The sequence below is a fragment of the Penicillium cataractarum genome, assembly GCF_028827025.1.
Source record: "Penicillium cataractarum strain IBT 29864 chromosome Unknown utg000005l, whole genome shotgun sequence".
Classification (NCBI taxonomy): Eukaryota; Fungi; Ascomycota; class Eurotiomycetes; order Eurotiales; family Aspergillaceae; genus Penicillium; species Penicillium cataractarum.
The window spans coordinates 1,897,664-1,922,455 of record NW_026622741.1 but is presented as its reverse complement, the minus strand read 5'-3'; the positions used below and the strand labels follow the sequence as shown (position 1 = coordinate 1,922,455).

The 24,792-nt window shown below is 51.0% G+C and overlaps 10 protein-coding genes across 10 annotated transcripts; 4 read left to right on the top strand and 6 right to left on the bottom strand.

Moving 5' to 3' along the window:
- Positions 1–371: 371 nt before the first annotated feature.
- N7496_006377 (uncharacterized protein) lies at positions 372–1,415 on the top strand (the record flags this gene model as incomplete). Its single annotated transcript, XM_056699306.1, has 1 exon — positions 372–1,415. One exon carries the CDS (start codon positions 372–374, stop codon positions 1,413–1,415), a length of 1,044 nt encoding a protein of 347 aa, XP_056554719.1.
- A 530-nt stretch (positions 1,416–1,945) lies between these two features.
- Positions 1,946–2,538, top strand: N7496_006376 (uncharacterized protein; the record flags this gene model as incomplete). The annotated part of the gene is made up of 2 exons (XM_056699305.1): positions 1,946–2,328; positions 2,388–2,538. 2 exons carry the CDS (start codon positions 1,946–1,948, stop codon positions 2,536–2,538), a joined length of 534 nt encoding a protein of 177 aa, XP_056554718.1.
- Positions 2,539–4,417: 1,879 nt separating this feature from the next.
- N7496_006375 (uncharacterized protein) lies at positions 4,418–6,165 on the top strand (the record flags this gene model as incomplete). Its single annotated transcript, XM_056699304.1, has 2 exons — positions 4,418–4,607; positions 4,661–6,165. 2 exons carry the CDS (start codon positions 4,418–4,420, stop codon positions 6,163–6,165), a joined length of 1,695 nt encoding a protein of 564 aa, XP_056554717.1.
- A 1,160-nt stretch (positions 6,166–7,325) lies between these two features.
- Positions 7,326–10,392, bottom strand: N7496_006374 (NEDD4 family E3 ubiquitin-protein ligase; the record flags this gene model as incomplete). Its single annotated transcript, XM_056699303.1, has 8 exons — positions 7,326–7,959; positions 8,027–8,320; positions 8,374–9,616; positions 9,699–9,832; positions 9,902–10,007; positions 10,092–10,130; positions 10,247–10,269; positions 10,373–10,392. The coding sequence occupies 8 exons, from the start codon at positions 10,390–10,392 to the stop codon at positions 7,326–7,328; spliced, it is 2,493 nt and encodes an 830-aa protein (XP_056554716.1).
- Positions 10,393–12,123: 1,731 nt separating this feature from the next.
- On the bottom strand, positions 12,124–12,946 carry N7496_006373 (polyadenylate-binding protein; the record flags this gene model as incomplete). Its single annotated transcript, XM_056699302.1, has 4 exons — positions 12,124–12,267; positions 12,349–12,436; positions 12,505–12,761; positions 12,878–12,946. 4 exons carry the CDS (start codon positions 12,944–12,946, stop codon positions 12,124–12,126), a joined length of 558 nt encoding a protein of 185 aa, XP_056554715.1.
- A 735-nt stretch (positions 12,947–13,681) lies between these two features.
- Positions 13,682–14,507, bottom strand: N7496_006372 (vacuolar protein sorting-associated protein 29; the record flags this gene model as incomplete). Its single annotated transcript, XM_056699301.1, has 4 exons — positions 13,682–13,816; positions 13,875–14,288; positions 14,357–14,371; positions 14,451–14,507. 4 exons carry the CDS (start codon positions 14,505–14,507, stop codon positions 13,682–13,684), a joined length of 621 nt encoding a protein of 206 aa, XP_056554714.1.
- A 1,327-nt stretch (positions 14,508–15,834) lies between these two features.
- N7496_006371 (alanine--glyoxylate transaminase) lies at positions 15,835–17,068 on the top strand (the record flags this gene model as incomplete). The annotated part of the gene is made up of 2 exons (XM_056699300.1): positions 15,835–15,923; positions 15,997–17,068. The coding sequence occupies 2 exons, from the start codon at positions 15,835–15,837 to the stop codon at positions 17,066–17,068; spliced, it is 1,161 nt and encodes a 386-aa protein (XP_056554713.1).
- A 433-nt stretch (positions 17,069–17,501) lies between these two features.
- Positions 17,502–18,275, bottom strand: N7496_006370 (GPI anchored serine-threonine rich protein; the record flags this gene model as incomplete). Its single annotated transcript, XM_056699299.1, has 3 exons — positions 17,502–17,868; positions 17,973–18,071; positions 18,145–18,275. 3 exons carry the CDS (start codon positions 18,273–18,275, stop codon positions 17,502–17,504), a joined length of 597 nt encoding a protein of 198 aa, XP_056554712.1.
- A 1,664-nt stretch (positions 18,276–19,939) lies between these two features.
- N7496_006369 (uncharacterized protein) lies at positions 19,940–21,477 on the bottom strand (the record flags this gene model as incomplete). The annotated part of the gene is made up of 2 exons (XM_056699298.1): positions 19,940–20,846; positions 20,906–21,477. The coding sequence occupies 2 exons, from the start codon at positions 21,475–21,477 to the stop codon at positions 19,940–19,942; spliced, it is 1,479 nt and encodes a 492-aa protein (XP_056554711.1).
- A 1,142-nt stretch (positions 21,478–22,619) lies between these two features.
- Positions 22,620–24,695, bottom strand: N7496_006368 (uncharacterized protein; the record flags this gene model as incomplete). Its single annotated transcript, XM_056699297.1, has 1 exon — positions 22,620–24,695. The coding sequence occupies one exon, from the start codon at positions 24,693–24,695 to the stop codon at positions 22,620–22,622; it is 2,076 nt and encodes a 691-aa protein (XP_056554710.1).
- Positions 24,696–24,792: the final 97 nt, after the last annotated feature.

Genomic DNA, 24,792 nt, shown 5'->3' with positions numbered 1-24,792 from the left:
CACGTAGAACGTTCTGATTTAAAAAGGTCCAAATATTTTCTCTTTGACTATCTTTATCTCTTGGGTACTCAACTTTCTGCACTTATTCAGATACGACTGTTCTGCCTAAACGACACAAGTTGACGCATGTCGATCATTGCCTAATCTGACATACTCTAAACCGGCGAGGGAATTGCGCAAAGCCCTTGCTTGATGATTCACGCGTTTGTCTTTGCAACTCAAGTTTGAATTTTAGATTTCTCTTTGATCAAAATCGAAAACCAGAAGAATACCTTAGTGTGTTTGAACGATCGGTGTGCATTCGGCTCCAAATCTGGAGTCATTTCCCCGCGCCAAAGGCTGTTATCATCTCTACATTCGATCGCTCCGCTATGGCGTCACAGGTAGACACCGGTGTCTTCCAAACCATCGAGACGGTCAACAAAGACAAACTCGTTATCAGAGACAAGCTCTATGGCGAACATATAATCACCGAGCCTGTCCTGATCGATCTCCTCCAAAGCGCCGAGCTGTCGCGCCTCAAAGGCGTCTGTCAACATGGGGTAACTGCTCTCCTTGGCTTTGGACCCAAAGTCACCCGCTTCGAACACTCTGTCGGTGCATTTTTGCTTGTACGCAAAGTTGGTGCCAGCGTCGAAGAGCAGGTAGCTGCACTTCTTCATGATATCAGCCACACGAGTCTCAGTCACGTTGTCGACTACGCACTGTCCCAGCCTGGAGAAGACAGTTACCACGAGGTCCACAAGTCTCGATTTTTGAAGACCACTCGACTACCCGAAGTCCTGACTCGGCATGGTTTTGGAGATCTCAAAGCTCTTGACGAGGAACTCTTCCCGCTCGTGGAACAGCCATCACCCCATTTATGTGCCGACCGGCTGGACTACTCGCTTCGTGATGCTCTGGCGTTTGACAAATTCAGTCTCGAATACATCCAGCAAGTCTTTCATTCATTGAAGGCGGTCCCTCATGCCACCTCTCCCAATCGCATTCTCGCTTTAGAGGACCCCCAGCTTGCGTTAGCACTTGCTCGCTCATACTTGGCTACTGATCGAGACGTCTGGTCAAACCGATCGCATGCAAATATTTACAAGAGAACAGGCCGAATTATCGCGGAGTTGGTTCGATCTGGGCGTGTGAAGGAAGATGCACTTTGGATTCTATCTGATGATGATTTTTGGGCGCTCCTGCGTCGAGAGGCATCACCAGAGATTTTGCGTGAATTGGACAGGCTCGAAACAGAAGGTCTACCTGACGAGAGCAAGCTCCAACTTCCTCGAGAGACAAAGATTAGGACACTTGATCCAGATATTTGTCAGGGTGCTCAAGCGGAGCCATTGCCTTTGTCGGTTGTTCTCTCTGAATGGGCTGCAGAGCGCCAGCAGTACATTGCTGGCCGTGAATCCACGCGAGAATAAGGCTTGCACAATGATCCATTCACAATTATGACTTAGGGTACTTCAAAATAAGCTGGAAATGATATAAGTAGTAGAAAGATTTCTTCAATGAACATTGTCACCATCCTTTTTCAACGGTTCCAATGTAGCAAAACCTGATTCAAAAATCCGAGGGCATTCACAGAGCTAATATAGAACGAGTCATTCAAGGAGAGTCTTCCAGTACCTATGGAGGGGCATATGTATCCAAGTCCGGTTCAAATGCAGGAATTTCGGGTGTTCTAATCACTCGGTCCACTATTAAGCCTGGATCTGGCTGGCGTGGAGATGCGAGAATCCTCAGAAGCTGCCCAGTTCCACTATCAGTATGTCTCCCCAGAAACCATAATTTCCACTTAAGGCAGGAACAACTAGAGTTCCCTCAACGCGTCTCGTTATTTTGAAGAAAATTTCCTGAAACTCGTTCTAATATGTCCCTAATTTCTCGTCAAATCACTTTTCATAGAGTGCTGCGCGACAGATTCTTCACTCGACAGTGGACCTCACCTCTCATGACCTCCCACCGCGATGACACCAAGCGCCAGTGCACCGCAGACGATAGGGATCTTGCCGTTCAATCAATTACAGTGACCGTACACAACCAAGAAAATAACATCGACGGGGTCCCTATCCACCGCAACCACGCCACGATCTATCCCATTGTCCCCAGGGAAAACTCCATTCGGATAGATATGGTACTCAACTCAGCAGACGATACCGCAGGCTTTCTGGAAGCCATATACTGTTACTACACGCAATCACGCGGCTCTTTGATGAACTTCGGTCTTTCTGTACGCCCTGGGCTTCTTGTCCATGATGTTGTTGACCTGATATACGCAAACGGCCGTCAAAGATACAGGTTTACACGATCCCTGACCGGCTGTCGATTTTGGGTGTGAGTACAAGACTTCCGGTTGCCTATTTGCTCAAATATTGAAACTGATTGGGTCTTAGGTCTACCGTGATCTACGACTTTGAAGCGGCCGGCTTCTTGTCGTCCTGGAGTTACTATAATGCTGATGACATCAAGGAGCGTCTCCAGTACAGATATGTAGTTGGACAGGCGCCCGAGGGAAATGAAATGGAGCAGGGCTGGTTCTTTTGACATTCGAATAGTAGTTCCCTCGTCTACTGAATAGTTCAGGGGGATTTCCAGTGAAGAATCTGGGTTAGTAACAAGCATCAACGTCTACCTGAAGACCCACATGGGCTTGGTATACCTCTCCCACTATCTAAATTTCGAGCAGATTTCTAAAGCTATCTCAAACTAGCAAAGATAGACAACTTATATAAGCACTGACAGGGAACAGCCAGGTTCTGCATCTGTAATTGGATGACTTCAAACTCACCCTAAGCGCCCAAAACGCGTCAGGCGGAACGAACTCAGCCTCATTCACTCTTCGCCTCAGATCCTTCAGTCACTGTCCTCGGTCCTCCTTGGAACTATTAAAATAATTGTCAAGTTTCTATTACCAGTCATCCAGTCTTAACCCACGGTCTTGATATTCATCCCGGTCTCACAATATCATGGGTGAGCCCTTCTCCGTGGCGGGGAGTGCGGTGGGGGTCGTCTCCCTCGGCCTGTCGATATGTCAGGGTCTGATCACATACTATGGCCAATACAAATCTTTCCACAAGGAAATCAATGATGCGACTTCGCACCTAGAGAATTTGGATTGCATATTGAAGGTGTTGATGAATACACTCAAGAAAGGCGAATTACAAAATGCTTCCTTTACAGCCGAGCCAGCCAGAATCGCCGAAGACACCATTCGTCGTTGCGACCAGAGATTAAGAGAGCTTGAAGAGATGTTGCAGAAATGTCAGGAATCCGGCATTTCTCCAGACAAGATATCGAGATTTTCAAAAGCTCAGGCATTATATCCGTTTCGCCGTGATACCTTGTTGGCTCTCGGGGAGTCGGTGGGCTGGCTACAAGGCAACCTTGAGAATTCCCTTAGCCTATTGAACCTGTAAGTCTCTTTATCGTACTCCAGGCTCCAGCTAATTGGTCGCACAACAGATCATTAACGATCACGGATCATCTACAAATCACTTCTATTGCGTCAATCTCGGTGTCCACCCATCAAAATATCGAGTCAGTCAGAGCGCGCATGGACCAGATGGTATTTGTCCCACCATTACAATGCTAAATCAATTATTCTCACATTTCTCATGTCACTAGGAGTCTACAATGCATATCGTTGGCTCTCAATTTACCCAGCAACCGGCCGTCCTGCAATCTCTTCTCGAGAAGACGGAGCAGCTTGAACGTGATATGAAAATCCTTACGCTCCAGCCTTATAACACTCCGAAACTGCTGGTAAAACATACCTACCCTCACACGTCTTCATCGAATCTCTCGTTGGGATATCCGCAGAACAGGACTAGAAGGGCATCGAAGGCTGCACACGGAAAGCAACCCCACGCTCAAGAAAACGATTCCTTGGGTTTTTACAAATGTCTCTCTCTGTGGAAGGGATTCTTGGACGTAGCTCTACAGATGTCTCTGAAATTTGTTACTGGGGCCAGTGGTAATTCTATTAATCAAAATCCAAGGTACCACGCAACTGTGCCCTATGACTCGCCAGCATTTGCTCTATTGAGAACCATGGGCCCTAGCGCGCAGAGGATTCGACTTGGCCAGCGTCATAGCCAATTATTCGAGTTGTTTCGTTCAGGAAAAGCGTCGCCATTGGACAAGCTACCAAACGGAGAGACACTCCTATCTGTCAGTTTCACCCTCATCCACCCTCTATCCCATAAACATCTTCCGTGTTTCACGGATATTTGAATGGAACTAGTTCTCATACATGAAGTAGAGAGTAGCCGCGTGGCCCCTTCTCGACGCGTCGGAGATTCCTGCTTGGCGTGCACTTATGCAAAGCCTCATACAGTGTGGTGTATCTCCCGACGAGCCCACCGTGCATGGCTCCAGGCCAGGGCACACAATCCTAAACCAAATATCCATATTCCATCTTTATATGTGGGAGGAACGATCCGTCTTGAAGCAAGAGCAAATAGCTACATGTCTGGAATACTTGGACTCCGGAGGTATTTTGGTTGTCTTTCAACCCATCATCCCTCCTTATCCTCTGAGTTACGTGGGGAATGGCATAGTAAAACGCGGTCTGGATGTCATATCCCAAATCATCGGCCGAGGCGAGTTCTATGGTTAGTATTGAACCCCAAGTTCCACCATCTGCTCTAACTTGAACAAAAACCAGACATATCAGACTTTGATATCCCAGAGCCACTGATTCCTCTTGTATTGCGCTCCCAAAATAAGCTAGAACGACTCCTGAAGAGAGGGGTCAGTTTTCAAGCGGAACTTGAGTTTTACCCATCATGGCCCGAAGGGCTCGGCACACTGCTCCAGGCAGGGTACGAGCCAGACAAAGAAACTATGGGGCGGGCTCTTAATTCAGGTACCGCTGCCGTCCGGGTGTTGAAGGACACGGGAAAGCTGTATCCTGAGCTATGTATTCCTTTTTTGGCGGAATGTCCATACCCCACTGCGAGGGAGATAGTTGTCCAAGAGCTAGCCGAGGAACGAAAGCAGCTATGGAACACTGCATTGACTCATTTACCCATGGAGACACTCTTACAGCTCAACATTCGGCCAGATACTGTTTTGGGTTTCAACGCTGCCCAGGTTCATTGCCTACTAGAAACTCACGGCGTCAACACTAATCATATCGGAAGCAGAGAAGGCTGGCTTATCTACAGAGCGGCTAAATTGAATACAGAGCTTGCAAATCAGATGTGGGACCACGGCTTTCGAGACGTGGATGAAAAGGACGACATGGGCATGACTGCTTTGATGAAACTTCAATCATTCCTCGACTTCGGCAAAGGCCCGCCGGCTCTCAAGCTTTTAGAAATGGCGTCTTGGCTTATCAAAAAAGGAGCCGATGGCAGGCTTTGTCCGAAGATATGCGACTACTCGGCCTTGCATTTTGTGGCTGCCTCTTTGGCTGAATCCCTGGGTTCTTGGGGTTGGGTTGCTACACAATCAGAGACCATTGAGAATTTGTTGGCAAAAATGAATCCCCTTTCCCAATTACCATCGAGCCTGGAAGCTGTGCTGCATTCAATACTGCTAGATGACTCTCGGGATTCATGCAGCTGCTATTGCTCCCCAACTGGATGCACTCCTCTCGCGGTATTCCTCGGTGCACTAACCAAGGGCCGTAATGACATTTACTATGTCAAAGGGATAGCCAAAGTCATTCTCCCATCCATTTTTGCGTCATTGCCCTCGAAGTCACCTGAATCCTTTGAGGAAAGAGTAATTCCACAGGCACTTCGATTGATTACATTCGAGGCATTGGAAATCAGTCATACATGCGCACATCCGACATATCAATGGTCCATTTTGGGGTCATCAGACGACAGTGGTATAACTGCCCATCCTGCAGTTCCATATGCTCAGAGACTGGTTTTCCAACCATTTGAACCGGAAGAGGTCAAAGAAATCCACGAAGAGGAGGCAGCCCTGATTGAAGAACTCGAATCTCTTGTTATGGAATTTATTTCCGACTACAAGAGGCTATGCCTACCCTTTGAAGTATTCATACAAGAGCACTGGTGGGTCCGGATGCAGGAGGTCCTTGACAGACAGGAACCACCGACTGAAGAGCAGATAGATCAAATTCAAGGAATTGGCGTTGTTTTGGAAAGCCAGAGCGAGGAAGGCCTTGATTCAGAGACCGATGATTATCTTAAATGACGGGTATGAAGTGGTTTATTTCTTCCAGCGTACATGATTTAATGCCAGTACCTAAACCTATATCACACTTGGCTATCTAACACCAATCCAGTCACGGCTCTCGTGGCTTCCAGAACTAGAGTAATCCTCAAAAGCAGTAATCAACTAAATCAATACAATACTCCCTTCCAGAAAGAAACTTCACACGTTGATGTAGTAGCATCGTATTAAGAAAAGTAAGTAGATGCAATGGGAAAGAGGAAAGGAGAGCGAGATATCGATATCCACGTGACGATGCCTACGGCACGATATATCAGCCTCTTCGTGACTTATCTATCTGGCGGGCGATGCAATACTAGATGCTACCCATTGCCACTAAATGACACAATACACACAAAATACTTTACTCAAAAGCAGCACAGCCATCAGAAGATACAAAAACCCCGCTATCCACGGTCATAAATTCACCAATACGTGCACATCTCACTCGACGATGATACAGAGAGAAAAAAAAACAAACCCAAACCCATCACACTCAAAACCCTATTTACATAAACAACTTGGTGCAAAGAAAGTGACAAAAAAAGGGCACACTTGACAACTAGGACAAAAGACTAAAACTGCAAAAACACACACACACAGCGCCACCGAGCACGCAACAAGCAAAAAGCCAAAAAAGCCCAAGAGAAAGACAATGGCAATGGCTAGCAGACCGAAGTATTGACGAGCAATGCATCGTAGAGGCGCCCTACTACACGCTGCCAGCCCTTAGTCAGGGTTGGAGAGGATGGGTAGTACACCAGGAATGGAGGAGCAACGATTGGAAGGGATGGGTGTGAGCCGTAGAGGGTGATGTGCGTAACGAGAGGGCGGGTGGGATATTTGGAATTGAGGATGAACAGACGCGTGATGGAGATGTGAGAATGAGAAGAGACTGAGAAAGAGAGGGTAGGATTGATCGTGGATGGTAGATAAGGACGGGGAGACACGGACACGGACAAGTATGGAGAGCGAGAGTTGAATTGGAGAGGGGGGTATAGAAAGGAAGAGAGTTACTAGAGCTAGAAGGGGGGATGCAAGTGTTGAAAGATGAGAAAGAAGCCCGGAAAAAAAATTTACCTGCATTGCATTGTACAACGGCGCAGAAGTAGTGCAGGGAAGGGGGGTAGGGGGGTATCTCTCTATTCCTGTCCGAATCCGAGCGTCTCTTCCACAGCAATGGACATCTTGTGCTCCAGGGTCTCGTGAGTCTTGTACGGAGGCAGATCGAGACGGTTAAAGCAAGTGTGAGACTTGGGCAGAGCCGCGGGGTCACCAGACTTCTCGATGGTGAACCGTCTGGGTCCATCCGAACCCTGCAGATCCTTGAAGCCGTTGACGGGGATACGCGAGGTACCAGTCGTGAACTGGAGCAGACGCGACTTCTGCTCGGCATCCCAGCTGCGAACAATCTTCCAGAAGTTCTGGATAACCTCATCCTGCTCCTGGTAACCGCGGTAGTCGGTGTGCTTCTTCCAGTCATCGACATCGATATCGGCAATACCACCGATGAGCAGCTCCAGCTCACGCTCGTCGAAAACGTTGACAAGGTCAGCCGGGATCAACTCGTTGAATCCAGACATGAATGCATTGAACTGCTCCTCAACCCGCTTCATGATCTTCCACTCCGTCACTAGCTCGATATACTGCGGCTTGTTCTCGTTGGTGACGGGGATGTCCCGACCACCGGGTATCAAATCAATAGTCCGACGCTCTCCAAACTTCTCATCATCCACGGAGAATGTGAGTTCAACAATTCCCTCAATGTCATTATCCCTGCGCCAGAAGTCAGTATAAGGTCAAAACGGGGCTTTTTACCAAAGGGATGTGGGGTAGTTCTTACAAGGTCCAGGCCAAGTTGCGATGCAAATCCTCATCGACACCCTCCATGTCTTGCAGCGTCACCTTTTTCCGCAACATCATCTTGTAGAAGGCACCAATGAAGAACGAGTCCAGGAAACGACGATGGAAAATCGCCAAACCGACTACTCGGCCGATGAACTTGAAGTAGTTCAGATGCTCAGGGTTGACGCCAGAGTGGGGATTAATTTGCAGGGTATAATTGTCATGAGCGGAATATTCGAAGAGACAGTAGAAGGGATTGAACATTTCGTGGGAAAGGAGGAAGAAGAATTCACTGTCAAAGAGTTAGAAGTTGCAAAAATGAGTGAACATGGAGAAATATCATACCGAGAAAGACCACCATAGTCGAGACCGTCTTCACCGTCAAACTTGATCATCAACCGCTTCTTGAGGTCGGAGGCGCTCTGACGCATAATCTCGGCGTACGAATCCTCAAAGATATTATTACGGCGAACCTTGACATGGCACTGTCCGGACATAATCCGCAGGGCAGGTTGCGAGCGGAAGTAGATCAACTTGCGACGGAAGTCACGCTTGTACTGGGGAACACCCTGATCCAGTGATGAAGGCAGTCGGGGATCGTCCCAAGTAGTCGTCTTGGTGTTGTGATCCACGAAGTAGACTCGAGCAGTATTGGTGAGACGCATTTCCCAGCCGCTCGGTAAGGGTCCGAGTTGAGACACGGGCTGTTGCTGAATAGTAGTGTTGTTTCCGCCTTGGTTCTGGTTTTGTCCATACATGCGGATGTACTGCTGTCGGCGAGGATCAACCCAGGTCGTGGTTCGCGTATTATGATCAACAAAGTATGCTCGTCCTTCCGGAGTTTGCCTTTGCTCCCATCCTGGCGGAAGCTCTCCAGTGCCTGCAGTGGTTGCTCCCGTAGCCATCATGGAGACTGCATTGGCATGAGAGCCTGCTCCACCGGCGGCACCACCAGATGCGGTAGGGGAGGGGGCCGCGGCGCCAGGTGGTGGCGTAGCAGGCTGTTGGCCATCGGGCAAGTTGGGGGAGTTCGCGCCAGTACGGTCCTCGGGGAGCATTCTGCTTTGGTGAGCGCGACGCTCCAATTGCATATTCGCCTCACGCTGGCTGCGCTGGGTATGTTCGTTGTAGTTGGCGGATGGCCGCGACCAGGTCGTGGTGCGCGTATTATGGTCCACGTAGTACGTCCGTCCCAAATTATCTTCTCGGCGTTCCCATCCTGCAGGTAGTCGACCCTGGCTGTCCTCGAATGAACTCAAGTTGGCACGCGAGGGAGCATTGGCGCCAGGCGGGGCGGCCCCGTTTGGAGGACCGGGCGGGGGTTGAGTTGCGGAAGCCCGATTGTTGAGCGATGAGCTGGACGCAGCTGGAGGTGTATCGATATGGCTGGGGCCGGCCTGTGGTGTGGAACTCGAAGCTGGGACCTGGGGTACGAGACCGCTGGAGGTGGAAGACTGTGCCTGCTGACGTTGAAGGCCGTTGCCCTGGTTTTGGGTGGTGGCGGTGAGGTTAGTCGACAAGTTGATGATTAGTTTTCCATGGACGACGAGGTTGTCATTTGATTTTTTGAGGTCCCGAGTAAGCATCTCTATAGTGAAGTGAGAGACAAGGGTTAGCTTTCATGCGGTCTAAACGTGACAATCGATTCGGGGGTAATCATCCCAACTTACCATCACCTCCCATCTGAAGATCGATGACATCGCCGATGCGCACATTGATCACACCCAAGAAACCCTGATCCTTCTTCTTGAACTTCTTTTGGTCGAAGATCTGAATCGCGAGAATACTGTCTTCGTTGACTCGCCTAACAGCAACCGCCCGTTAATAAACACGACTCGATCTCCAGGCGGAAGTGGGGTAATTGATGACATACAGATCGAAGGGCTCATTCCAGTATGGGTTCAAGGTCTTCTTAATCACAGAGGTCGTATGAGTTTGCTCGCCGCCCACGGTAGCCACCGCGAAGGGATCGGGGAAACCTAAAATGACGAGAAGACGGGTCAGCAAATGTAACCCCGCTTGACGCCATGATCTTTGGCAATTCAAAAGGGGAAACCACATACGCAAGAGATCGCGCTTGTATAGACCATCTGCAGCGATAACTATATTGAGAAGAAAAGGGGGGTGAATTAGTATAACGTTTCGAAGATTGCGGTCGACCAGCCCCGCAACATCCCGCCATGGGATGCAGGGCGAACAAGGAACAAGGCAATCTTACTCGTGACTCGGAGATTTGGCTGGCTATAAGAGAATATCAGCATTGAGGAGGTATATAAATTTTCCGATCGGAAAGTAAAGAATACTTGGTGTTCAAGTAACAGGAGGGGGTGGGTGGAAAACGTACGCTGGCAGATTGGATGCCATGGTTGCTTCACGAGCACACCGTTCGGTGCGAAAGGCCGATCAATGAAGCCCAGGCCGAGAGACCGAAGCGCACATCCACGAGCGGCAAAGTCGTGGCGATAGAATCGCAAGGTTGTGATATTGCCCTGGAAGGAGACGAAGGCGGTGGATGTGGAGGAAGGCTCGAGGGAGGGGGGGGAGGAGGAGAAGTGCGTGTGCAGTGGTGATGTTTGATGAAGATCGAAGGAGGAGAAGAAGAGGGAGGCTTAGTGTCCAGTGCTGGTAAGGGTTGGTACGAGTCAACGTGCTTAGTCGTACTAATGGTCTCTTCTAGGCGGTGCTCAGGTCCCGTATTGATGGTATGGTATCGTATTCAATACTAGTCTCCCGCAGGTACTCCGCCTACGTAACGACTATGAAATCCGGCCGTATGAGGTACTTGGCTGGTACATGATTGAGTTTTTCAGATTGATCATGATGGGTACGAATAATATGATATTACTAACTTCTTTCATTCATTATTACTGCTTGTTTACTGGGGCTGAGCAACACGATTGTCGTCCCTATGGGCTGGACCACATCGGGCATCTGTCCAGTCCGACTAAGCCACAATCCAAATGCAATATCAGCCACTGATGTAGCATTTAGATATCGCCTGGTTAACAGTTCGCCATACATTATCCATGTAGGGCAGGTTATCCACTGCTCTGCATGGTTAAATGGAGATGTATGGAAGGGGATTCTCTACTTTTGAGCTAGTTCCATGCCCATACACTTCATACTTGCTTAGGGCTTGACGGTTAATCTCAGCGGTCAGATCAGGCTACGGATCTGAGGGTCATAGTGACAAGAGCAACAGACTAGTAACTTTGTAGTTGATAATGCGATGTACTCTCCTACAAAGATGCGAAGCACATTTAAATCGATAAACAACTGGTCAGGCTGACTCTGCAAAAAAAAAAATTAGCCCTGGCGGGTGCGTGCGGGAAAGCCAGTGGCAAGGTCTGATAATAATAGAGCAAATGCCATCATACAACGGCCCTGGGACTTTTTTTCTTGTATGTACCCTATTCGGGCACTAGTTCGAACTTGATATATTCTCTAGGCAGCGAAATTAAATGCTGACTCCGAGTACGAAATACCTACCGCAACGAGTCGGGTACTAAGCGCCCAGACCGAACTACTAGTTACTTATTCCAGTACATATTGCGATGGAATCCCGATATGCCCAGCGCATGATACCAGCAAGTACCGTGGTTTACTCTTCGCATCTCCACGCTATACACTCCACATCCAAGCAACAATCTAATCTCAGCTGGTATATCTGATTGCCAATTATCTGATGCGACAAAAAAAGAACAGAGAGAAAAAAAATAAAATAAAAAATATCCCCGTCATTACACAATTTGCCTCAAGCCACCCCCTCACCATAAGAGGGCCGCGCTTGATGTGCCCGGCGGTTATTGTACATCCCATTTGACCCACAACTCCAAAGCCACGCATACACCGGCCCAGATGTACCCAGTGGCAGAGAGAACCAACCAATTCATGTCCCTTTTAGAAAGGTCAGGAGAAAGAGAGAGAGAAAACTCGGAAGCCAAGTGCCGCGGGACATTCGGATGAGAGGTTGTGGGGTTGATCCATATCCTTTCTTACGCCCACCCAATCCCCCTCTGTCCAGCTGTCCATGCGGATATATGGCATCGAGAAGTGGACTTGTTCGAGAAAGCTGCATTTTCTAAGCCACGGCGCTTAGTAGGGAGCATAGCCACGACCCCGACCCCGATATCCACCACGGTAGCTGCCACGGGGACCACCACGCCCACGGCCGCCACGGAATCCACCCCGTCCACGACCACGGGTCATACCAGGAAGGTTGGTGCGCTTGGGAGTGACCTATTAAAAAGGAAGAGCATATAAGTTAGTCTCGTGAAGCATCAATCCAGGGCGAATATCGTGAAGAACTGCTAAACCCACCTTCAGGTTGCGGCCACGGAAAACACTCTCATTCAGAACCAAAGCCTGGGCCACGAGACTGGGCTCGGCAAACTCCACGTAGGCATAACTGCACAGTCAAATATCAGCCTCTGCAATCTTGTAAGATGTATCGTCTTCAACAGTGATAGAACGCACCCCTTCGGCTGGCCCGTAAACTTGTCCAGCAAGATAGTCACCCGGTTGATAGAACCGCAGCTCTGGAAGTGTGCCTGAATCTCCTCGGGCGAAGCACCATAGTCCACATTTCCGACGAATATACTCCGCGCATCAATGTCCTCTTTGTTTTCCTGGAGACCCTCGGACTGCTGGTCCAGCGTCTCTTGCATGTCGCGCAACTTGGCGGCCTCGGATTCCATCTCAGCGACTCGGCGCTTCATGGCGGCAATCTCTTCCTAGAGTCCAAAAATCACAGACGTTAGCTCATTTCATAAAGATGGTTTCTCGTGGCGGTAGAACGGAGCTTCAACGCGCCAAATCTGCAGCTGCGCCGCGCAGGGTTCCCACGTACCTCATCATCGAGACCCTCCTCCTGAGGGGGAATCTGCTCCTCCTTCAACTCTGTACCTTCGGCGGACATCTTGACGGTGGTTGTATATGTGGCGGGCGGAGGGTTAGCTTTGGTGAAGAAAGCTCCTCGGAGATGAGAGCAGCAATCGGAGCTCTAGGACAAGGCGATCGAAACGAATGCGCAAGGGCTGGAGGCGAGGAATTTGGGTTGGGGTAAAAGGAGAAGAAAAAGTCAGATCTAAAATAGACTGGACAAAGGATTGTCGGGCACAAAGAAGAGCGATTCAATGGAGATATTTGCGGGGCGGAAGGAGATATGAGGCGCGCGATGAAATTGGGACTTGGACGATTGCCGTTTCGGGACTAGTGGGTCTCTGCCTGGATTTGTGACGAATGTTTAGGTCGGCACCTCAAGGTTACCGATGAAACCAAACATGATTTACTGAAGCTGTCTTGGAGGACCAAAGTTTCAGGGAACTGAAACATTAAGTTTTTAATATGGATATGCTCTATCCATTGGAAGGTAAACTTCAACAAGAGCTAAGGTTTCTACGCCTACAGCGGCATCGTGGTAGACGGAAATCCATGACCAGACACTATGCACAAACAATTGATATAGAAACATATCTCTAAACTTTGCGCATGATCAACCTAGCTTGAGGTATCAAAAATCAATTGAAGCAAAAGATCCAAACTTGCTAGAAGGAGAATAAACATGAGGGGCGGATAGAAGCGGATAGAAGAGGACTATATACACGGGTGAGAGGGATAGATAGGGGGGAGAAAAGGAGTAGATAGGAGTGAATCAGGATGCTGGCGCCGCGGCTGGTGCAGGAGCATGGTTCTTGCGATATGAGACCTTCTCAACCGACACGTTCTCAACACCATTGGCATCCGTCTTGAGTTGGTACACGTAGAGCACCAGAACATCACCCTGGATCTGTTTCCTTTGTTAGTTTATACCCCTCAAACACAAAGGCACAGCTAGCATCACTTACATCCATCAAGCAGAAGCTCGGGGTTGGCTCTTCGCCCTCCGGCCAGAATCCTGAGCTCATAGCGCCAGTGGCACTGCCCGGATTGATAAAGAAGCGACCCTCCATCTCAAATGCCTCGAACCGGTGAGTACCACCCCAAAGCAAGATATCAACGTCCATCTGTCGGGCCGCAATCAGCAGCGCATCCGCATCGCCGGGTGGGATGATCGTATGTCCGTGAGTGAAGCCGATGCGCAGGCTGCCGTGATTTACGACCTTGGAAAGCGGGAGGTTGGGGGAGTCGACATCGTAGTCACCCTTGACCATTTGCAGGTCCGGCGCTACCTGGCGGAGGAACTCATATGTATCGCGATCGGTCAAGTTACCCAGGCAGAGGATTTGGCCAATCTTGCCGGGGGTCAGGAGTTTGCGGAACTATCAAGGACGGATGCGATTAGCTGGGTTTGAGGCGACTATGATCATGGGAGGGTAGTTTTATGTACCTTGGCGGGGAGGTCCTAAAAGATCAGAGTTAGCTGTCACGTTCCGGGAAGCTCAGATATCACGGGCGCCTAAGCTTATGGATTGGAGACTCACAGGAGCTCGGTCAGGGATGAACAGGTCACCAATGACCAGGACCAGACGGGCGGTCATGCTGGGCTGGTGGGGAGTGGGTAATGGGAAGATCGGAAATTCAATGGGCCATTCCAATTTGGGGGGTCCAAGCAGATCCAAGCAAGGTCCAGACAAGAGCAACGACAGCCAGATGCGGCGATAGCATGACGGGGAGCTTCGCGGGGAAGCCACGAGTGAAGAGCCCTAAGCCCTATATCGTGGCCCAATTGGGAATGGTGGCATCAGCGGATGCGGTCCCGATCCACGTCAAGCATCCCGTCTTTCTGGGCATTGGTTCGTCTGGCCGAATCTCTCGCCCGACTGGTGTTCGGTTTGATCTGTCCAATCTGGATCAAGATAAGATGGGTGATTTAGCATTGATGATTTCCGTGCGGAGGTCGCCGTGTTGCTGGACGAAAACTAGCAGGGCAGATCTATGAACTAGGTAGTAGAATGGCATATACAGCGAACGTTATAGAATGCAGGAGGGGTCAGTGGCAGAGATGATCACATTTCTTTAGGTTATAGAGCATATGAAGTAGAATATAGAAGCTGTTCATTTGATTGTATCGTGTTTTATATCAGAGAAATCTAACTATACCCGTGAATCTAGCCGATTCCATACCTTTGTCTATACCCGACTTCGCAGGACCAACTTGGCAAATAATTATGTACAAAAACTGTCTAGATCTTAATTTCCAATGTAAATATTCTTCCATTCCGATTACCCCAGATTCGTCTACTCACCGGGAACTCCTCTGAGAATAGACTCTACCGCGTAGGCTGTGGCATCCAAGAACGCAGGTATTCCACGAGAATCGCCCGGCCGGTAGGGTCCGGCCGTCGACTCTCCGCGACGGACAAAGGAGAACTAGAAAAACGGTTGGGGATGGCAGGAATAGCCAGCACCTCATCTTCATAAATACTTCCCCAGATTCCTCCTCATCTTCATCACCATCATCCACCTTGACTTGAGATTCCAATTCCCATCTCAAGATCTATACTTCCTCTCCTGCTCATACCTCCTCCACAGCCAATCGCTGTCCTCCCATCCATTCCCCCCTCCCCTATCGGCGGCGATCCCCGAACTCTCGAAGCCTGTTTCCCTCGGGAATTCACAAGCAAGCCAATCCCTCTCAACCAGACAGTAACCCCGCGGCACCCCCGCCGCAAATCGGAAAAGCTGGCTCCCCCATCGACGACGCAGCGTCTTAGCCTGATCTCCAGACACCTGGACCAGCGCCTACCGTTGCCTGAGCTTAACACTCCCTTCTCGACCGAGAGAAACTCCCTGGCTCCCGACGACGTCGAATATAAACCCATTGATCGCTCCATTGCTTCTTCCCCTACGTCCAAGTCGCCCACCATGTCTATCCAAGCCCCTCACAACACTCTGCTCATCCCGGGCCCCATTGAGTTTGACGATGCTGTGCTCCAGTCCATGTCCCACTATGCGTGAGTCACTCATCAATTGTGAAGTTGTTCTGCAACATCAATTGAAACTAACATTGCCCTCTCCCTGATACAGTGAGAGCCACGTCGCTCCCGGCTTCGTCAAGGTCTTTGGCGAGACCTTGACCCTCCTCCGCAAGCTCTTCCAGTCCACCAACCCCTCCGCCCAGCCCTTCCTCATCGCCGGTTCCGGCACTCTGGGCTGGGACCTGGTCGCCGCCAACCTGATCGAGCGTGGCGAGAATGCCCTCGTCCTCAACACCGGTTACTTCGGCGACTCCTTCGGTAACTGCCTGACCACCTATGGCGCCGAAGTGACACACCTGCGCGCGCCCATCGGCGACCGCCCCTCCTTCGAGGAGATCGAGGCCGCGCTGAAGCAGAAGCCCTACAAGCTGGTGACCGTGACGCACGTCGACACTTCCACCGGTGTCCTCAACGATATCAAGCGCGTGGCCGAGATCGTCCGCCGCGTTAGCCCAGACACCCTCGTCATTGTCGACGGCGTGTGCAGTGTCGGCTCGGAGGAGATTGCCTTTGACGAGTGGGACCTGGACGCGGTCGTTACCGCTTCGCAAAAGGCCATCGGCTGCCCTCCCGGTCTGAGCATCGTCTACTGCTCCGGCCGCGCTATCCAGCGCGCCCAGTCCCGCCAGACCCCACCCGCTTCCTACTACGCCTCCATCGCCAACTGGCTCCCCATCATGCAGAACTACGAGGCCTGCAAGCCCTCTTACTTCGCTACCCCGCCTACCCAGCTCGTTCACGCCCTGCACACTACCCTCAGCCAGATCACCTCCCGCCCCATGTCGGAGCGCTTCGCCATTCACACTTCCGCCTCTGACAAGGTCAAGGCTGCCATTGCCGAGATCGGCCTGTCCCAGGTTGCCCCCAAGCCCGAGTGCCAGGCCCACGGTATGACTGCCATGTACCTGCCCGACGGTCTCTCCCCGCCGGATGTGCTTCCCGGTCTGCTGAAGCGTGGTGTTATCTTCGCAGCTGGTCTGCACAAGGAGATTGCTACCAAGTACATCCGTTTCGGTCACATGGGTGTCAGCATTTCGGATCCTAACCGCAATGACATTGACAAGGCCCTGGCGGCGCTGAAGGAGGCTTTGGCTGAGGCTAAGCAGGCCAAGGGTCTGTAAATGGTATACCCATGGGAGATTGGTGCATTTGTGTAATAGGTTACGTGTCCATAGATTGCAATGAATGACCTGACTATAGATCAATTCTTATGTAAAGACATGTATCCCTAGTGGAAAGAATATCAACTAGACATATGAAGTACAAGTATTAAGATACCAGGGACTTGCTCTTCCCGTGCGAACATATACTTGGCCTAGAACTTTCGGCACATTTGGAGAAATCCCGAGTAGCGACATTCCCATTCGCCTGCTGTACTTACTGATATAATCTACGATATCAACCTTTTTACAAACATCCTAACCCCAAAGCACACCTCGAGTCAATAAAATGTAATTAAAATTAAAACTACCAGGCCTCATAAAGCCCAATGCAATGCTCAAAAACAAACATCCAAACCTCACTCAACCCCCAATAAAGAAAAAGTCATCTCATCTAAAACAAAACCCCCAACGCCAACCCCAAAAACGCAACCCACCCCCCAGCAGCCCCAACAGCCCCCGCGGCCGCCCCCTGTGACGAAGTCGAACTTGCCGCCAAGCCTGTCAGCGACTTGGTCGGCTCGGAGCTGGAGTCCTCGTCGTCGGTGGTACTCTTCAGGCCGCTGGGGATACTGGTGGACTCCGAGGCGTGGGCGGACGATGCGGCGGAGGAGGAGGAACTGGGGATGTCGTAACTTGCGGTTGAGGAGGGGGTTGAGGATGTTGTTTTTGGGTCGTAGGCTTTGGCGTTGGCACAGTTTTGTTGGCGGATTGTTTGGGCGCCGACTCGGTCTGGGTGTTCGGGGCAGTTGTTGTAGCAGCTGTTTAAGAGCGGGGTTGGTTAGATAGATGAAGATGGAGATGGAGATGTGGATGGTCGTGAGAGGTGAGGGTTATGGATGGAGGGATAGGGTTGGTAACGTACTCGACCACGTTGGTGCTACCGATACACTGGCAGTCCCAGTCATATGTACCGCAGTTTTCAAGTTGGAATTTCATGTCTTGGAGGCACTGGTCGACGACCCTGGGAGGGTGAGTTATTAGCATCTGATTTGATTCGTTCGCGTGTTCCGTTCCAAGTCAGGCTTCATGCATACTTTTGCGCAGCACATTTACTCGAAGACCCCGTGCTAACGGACTTAGTCCCCGTAGTAGTCGCATCCAGGCCAACGACAATAGTAGCCGAAGCGGCGAGGAGGAGGGGAAGCTTTGTAGCGATGGAGCGCATGTTGACGGTTGATATGAAGTATAGCGGAGTATAGATTTACTCGGATAGAGGATAGATGATTGGGTGGTTGGATGAGATGGAGATGGGGGAAACAATAAATGCAAATTTCTACGAGAGGGGGAGCTGGATGATATAGCATTTCTACTTCTTCAGTTCAAGGGTCTGTCAAGCTAGGTCTTGCATTCTTGTTGTGTGGGAAAGAACGTTGAGATTCCTTCTAGTCGATCTTGGGCTGATTGCGGCGGGACTTTTGACAGGGGCCAATAATGGAAGGGGGACGTCTATGTGGATATTTTCTCCGGGGTGTCCGGATGAGGAAAACAGTTAGAGTGGTGTGTATCGATATTGGTGATCCTTAGTCAAGAAGACCATAGTTGCCGATGGATAGGGGGCGATCAAGACGAGAACATCAATTGTTAGTTGTGGCTGGTAAAGTTGGCTTACGACGAACTTTCCATGGGATGACTTCATTCTACCCAGATAGGAAGGATCATTCCTTCGAACATATCTGCCGGGGGCTGTTAAGAGATGAAGGGCCCTGTCTGCTAGAAAGGACACGTTGGAAATGAGCTTCTCATATTTCTTAGGCATTCCTACGTGAGTCTGGGGAGTTGCATTCCAGAAGGGACCTTACCCCTAGTGAGCTAGCCAATGATAGTCTTTGCAGACAACTTCTGGAATGTGAAGATGTCGGCTACTACTGGTATCGCAGGATAGGATGGAGTCGGAAGAGATAGCCGAACACATATAGAAGCAATAACGCTTTCATGAAGGGTTCGATGGTGAACGGGAACGAAAGGTTTTGAATGCATGCAAACTCTGGCAGTGCAGGGTTATTAACTATGCTATATCAAGTGGGTTGGCCTGGCAAACTATCAACTAATCGGAGACGGAGAGCATGATTAGGAAAGATTTGCAATATCGGGATGTATTGATCTTGTTGGGATTATCTGGCATCCATTCCATATTAGTTGATTCTGTGAGGATATTCCGATTGCAATGCCTACGCTTTTATGGGTGGATATTGTGATCTGACATGGAAGGGCTGGTTGTCATATCATCATCCCTTGCTACAGCTCCCACCAACTAGATACCTCAACAACATTACAGTGCTGACCCGGGCACCCAGACGTTAACAACAGACAAGCAAGAACATCTAGATAGTTGTTGAATCTAAGACATGGAAATTAGAGTTCTAACTGAACGTTTCCAAATTTCCAGACAGATATCATCTTAGAATCAATGAATTATCAAGTTCCGTCTCATTAGACATCAAAGCCGGAATGTCTAGTTCTTGTATGATCAAGTCCCGTTATGAGAATCGATGATTAATCTCATAATCTCGAGCGATTGAAAGCCGAAGGTGATTCTGGGAGCTTTTCCTAGTCCAAAGATCAGTCCAGAGATCGAGATTACAGCGAATGAAAAAGAAGGCCACCACCTCTGCTAGATTGTGAAAGTATAGAATACCCCAAGAGCTTGAATTTCTAGCCCATTCAAAATCTATAATCCATGTTTATAGATAGATAGCCCATTTATACAGAACTCAATATCGATCCTGAGATTGAATATACTAAACTATACACAACGCGCTAACAAACTCCCACCAACCCATCCTCATACATTTTAACAATCCATCTTCATCACCCACAACCCTACACCACCTACTCAACCTTCCTCCTCTTAGCATTCCTACCCGCAGTCTCGCCCTCCCGCTTCTCCCCCTCAAGCTTCTCCCTCTTCTTCTGCTTCTGCTTCGCCTTCAACTCCTTCAACTTAGCCCTCCTCTCCTCCTTCTCCGCCTTCTTCTGCTTCTTCAAAGCAAGCTTCTTCTCCCGCGCAGCAGTCTCACCAGAAGCATCAGCCCGCGCTTTCTCAACCTTCATCGCAGCGTCCACGCGCGCCTTCTGCCGGGTCGCCGTCCGGGCAACATCCTCCGGATTCTGGCCCTCGAAGTAGCCCGATACGGCGATGTTGCGTAGCACGTAGGCGGTTTTTTCAATGTCGGTGTGGGAGATGGATGTAGACTCGGATTCTGATTCTGCGGCGCGGTTCAGGCGTTCGCGGAGTTCCCAGCTTGCGTCCCAGAGTCTGCGGTATTCGGCGATGGTGTATTTGACGTTTAGTTCGCCGTTGGTACGCTTGAATTTGGAGACTGTGCGCTTGAGTTTAAATTTGGGGGGCTGGGGACCACGCTTTTTGTCGGTTGAGGCTTCCGCGTCGGCTTCTTGGTCTTCCTCGGCTGCGTCTTCTTCTTCTTCTTCTTCCTCTGGTTCGGGGAACTCTTTCATGCATAGCCAGAGGTAGACGTCGTCACTGTAGAATGGGACCTGCTGCTTGGGGTTGCCGGTAGCAGTGGCCATTGAGAGGATTAGCGAGGCAGTGGCCACACCAACGCCGCGGAGGGGACCGAAGGCGTCGATGCTGGGTTTAGGGAAAGCCTCGTTTGGCGCGAGCATGGGGTCTTCAGTCGAAAGGGCAGCCATGGCAGTAGAAGAACACTTGACCACATTCTTATTCTGGTTGGACTTGACCATTCCCATAAGAGTTGGACGGGGAATACCATGTTTCCTGTTGCCAGTTAGCCCATCATCCAAAACGGTACTTCCAGCAAAGCAAGTCCAACTCACGTCTTCCAATCCATAACAGTAATCAAATCATCCTTAATCAACACCTCACCCTTATTCTTCTCCCGCCTCTCCCCCATAACCTTGGGCATCTCCTCATACCGCCACCCATCCAACTTCAAAAACTTCTCCGTCTCCTCCTTGATATACTTCTCCTCCGAAGCATTAAACTCCGTCTTCTGGAGCAACATCGCACCCCGCAAGCTCGCCGATGCCGTGTTCGTCTTCTTCTCCGCCTTCCGCTTCGAGCCCTTCTCCGGCTTGGGCTGCAGCTTCAGCATGACTTTGCGCCGGTGCACTTGCTCGACGGTGGTCTGGTAGCAGGAGAGGAGACGGCGGAATGTGGGAAGCGTAATGCGGTGGGGGTGGAAGGTCATTTCGTCGGGGGTCACTTCTTCATCGTCTGATTCAGATTCAGACTCCGAGTCGGATTCAGAGTCACTTGAGGAGACGTCCGAGGCGGCTTCGAGGGTGAAGTCATTGGCATCGCCGAGGGAGATGAATTCCTCGGCTGGTTTGAGGGTCTTTTCTTGCGCGCCAGCCTGGGCGGTGGGGGTATCGATTTCCTTTGTCATGATTGGTGTTTTTTGCGCGATGGCTATCGTAGAATGGTCTTTTTGCTGAGAGGGTGTAAGGCGTAGTTGAAGGTTCAGGTGCCGAATTGATCGCGACCGCGATGCTGAAGCTCAATTGGTGATCTTGCGGGTTGTCAAGCCAAAGCTCCAGTTAAGGGCTGAGCTAGAATGGCAATCGAAAATAGCTTCCAATTGACCACGTCGCGGTTGTAAAGAATCCGTAGATCGCAGAACCAAATTGGTGCTCGGATGTCGCAGAACAAAAAAGCACGACGTTATCGCGATAAGCTACCACATCGACTGCAAACACCGCAATCTTGATGCCTGAGGCTGCAACGGGTCTTCGCAACAATACGTGATGCTTTGCACGAGGATCATCTTGGAGGTGCATACATCCAGTAATGCATAGATCAGAGGATAGATAATCCAGTATCTCGATTTCAACCCTCTCCTCGCCTCATGGTCTTCAGATCAAACTATAAAAGAGCAAACAGAGTCCGATCAACCTCAGCCAACATCTACACTTTACATCTGATCCAGAAAGAAAACATGTAATCAAAACCTCATAATTCTATACTCTCAAGCTATCACATTTTTGAATCTTTAATCCGCAGTCTCAACCAGAGAAAAGGAAGAAAGAAAAACAAGAAGCACGCCTATGTACAGAAACCCCCAACAACAGCCCAGCCCAACAGACCAGAAACCAAAGAACCATGCCGGCCGTAAAACAGGTCTTCATTAAAAGGGAAGAAGGAGGGGGAAGAAATGTGGGGGAGAAGGACAAGACAAGGAGGGAGAAGAGGAGGTGGTGGAGACAAGAATATCAAATACAGACGATGTCATGAAGGGGTTAAAGCAGGGCAGTCAAGTCAGGGGGGTGTCATCATCCGTTTCTCACGCGTGCGTTCTTTGCTTGGGTGGGCCGGACCAGCCGTCGTCAAGATGGGGGTGTCGGTGGCAAAGCAAGAACGAATAAGGGAAATTAAAATCAAGATGGGTAGGGTTTAAATGGGGTTTTTATGAATAGAAGGCCGAGTTGGCGTGGTACTTTAGTGTAAGTACCGTGCCCACTGGCAAAGAGGGGAGTGTGTGGTGAATCATGGGTACCGTTGAGGTTCACATGGGTGCACAGGAGAACATCACTAGTTCGACTGCGGAGGCTTTTGCCCGTTCGAGCGCTTCAGCTTGGCTTCCTCGCTGTTGGGGTGCACGAAGCTCACTTGTTCCTCATCACGTCTGCGGTCACCGAATGTAGGAACCATAGACATCTTCTTGGAGCGGCTTTGCTTCAACGGCTTGGACAGCGTAGGTGCAGCCTGAGGACCCGGGTTTGTCAATGATGGACCGGGCTTGGCTTCGGCGGTAGCAGCAGATGGAGCACCAGCACGCTCGTCATCTTCGACTTCGATGTGACGGAACTCCTGCTCCTCCTCGTCAGCCTCGGAAGAGCTCGGGCTGTCAGAGTCCGAGGCCGCCTCGTAGTCATCCTCGTCATCGCTAACCAGGCTGGGGGCTTGGTTAGACTCGAGTGCGTTAGGACTCAGGTTGACCGAGTGGTCCAGGCTGACACATTCCCGAGACGAGTCGGTCAGTGCAGGGTGAGGACCACTGGGGAGCGAGGAGAGATCGAGGAAAGACTGCTGATACGGCGGACGGGAAGGAGTCAAGTCCGGCAGGTCATGGGGCTCTCTGTCGATACCCTTGCGACCCTCCGGTCGCTGGAGAGCAGCTTGAGCCGTCGGGGTGCGCATGGGATGACGAGCAACGGGGGCGCCCTGCTGAGACGAGGTCTGATTGGTTCCCGTGGACTGGTGTCCCGATTCATCGGCATCCGAATCATCGTCAGAAAGACCACTGAGATCGACGGGAGTCTTGGCCTCGGCCACAAGCTTGTCCATGTTCAGTCCGAGGCCGCGATCGCGCATTAGTGCAGACAGATGCGGCGTAGCAGGGGAAGCAAGGAAGGAAGGATTCCTCGTAGCCTGGACTGACTCGGACTGACGACGGGGCTCGGGCTTCTGCTGCACCGTAGCAGGCGGAGTTGCAACCGCGACAGGCATATTGACCGGCGAGGGTGTCTGAGGCGTAGCCGACTCTTTCGAAGGAGTAGGGAGTTGAGCAGAGCGAATCAACGGATGCACAAACCCGGGTGTCTGGACACTGCTGGTCGACTCGCTGCGAGGAGCGGTACCACCGACGATAGCACCCGCATCATCGACTTCAACCGGTTCACCCGAAGCCATCGCAGCAGCGTCATGGCTGGCAAAGTTCCGGTTGTGCGCAATACGGCAGTGGTTGATGAAACCCTGAGTGCTCGAGAAGTTATCCCGACGACAGTCGAGACAAACCAGCTTGACCAGGACCTGATCCGACTTGCGCCGGATGAGCATCGGTCCAGGCTTCTCCTTGGGAACAGGATACCCAGACGACAAAGACTGGAATTTCGCTTGAGGAGTCCCACGCGACGGTCGAGTCTTGCCCGCCAGCGAGCTAAAGTCCATTGGATTTCCTCGGGTTGAACGACCCTCCGGCACCATGAAGCCACCGTCACGAACCGCCAGCGATCCCGTCTCGACCTCGCCACCGTCGAACCGAGGGTCCGGCAGGAGCCATCTCGCGTAGTGTCGCGAGTATGGACCCTCCGTGACACCCCAAGGCGCGGGCGAAATCGGTGCCGGGCCATTTCCAGGCAGCAGCACCGACGCGCCCGTGCCAGCGCTCACATCGGCCGACACACCAGAGATTGCAGACCCCGGGTAAGGGATCTCAGCGCAGCGTCGCAACTGTTCCAGCGCGACCTGGCACTTTGCAATCTCCTGGTCGATCAGGCGCAGCTCGTTGTGCTTGAGGAGAACCTCGAGACTGAGCTGGGCGGTGATGGTCTCGCGCAGGCGATTCACATCCGGGCGCACGCTCGCGGCCGGCGCCGGCGCCGGCTCGCGCGCTATCGTAATCGATGGCGATGTCGCGACGGGCGCTGCCACGGGTTCCGAAGCAGGCACGACGGTCGGCGTCGAGGTAGAGAGGGTTGGCGCGACGACTGATGGCTCAGGACGAGGCTTGGTTGCAGCGGGAGCGTCGGTCGCGGAGGAATCGGTGCGTTTACGCTTGAGCAAGGGCGGTAGCGACTGTGACAGGGCGTTGACGTTGACGTTGACATTCATGTTCATGCCCGGAGCGCAGCCAGCCGGAGCCAGCATCTTGACTTCCTCCGCCATTACCTTGTTCCCTCCTATGGGAGAGGGCCAGGGTAGCAGGCGAAACATGCCATGCGAGGTGGGCAGGCGAACCGAGTTGGGCTGGGATGGGCCGAAC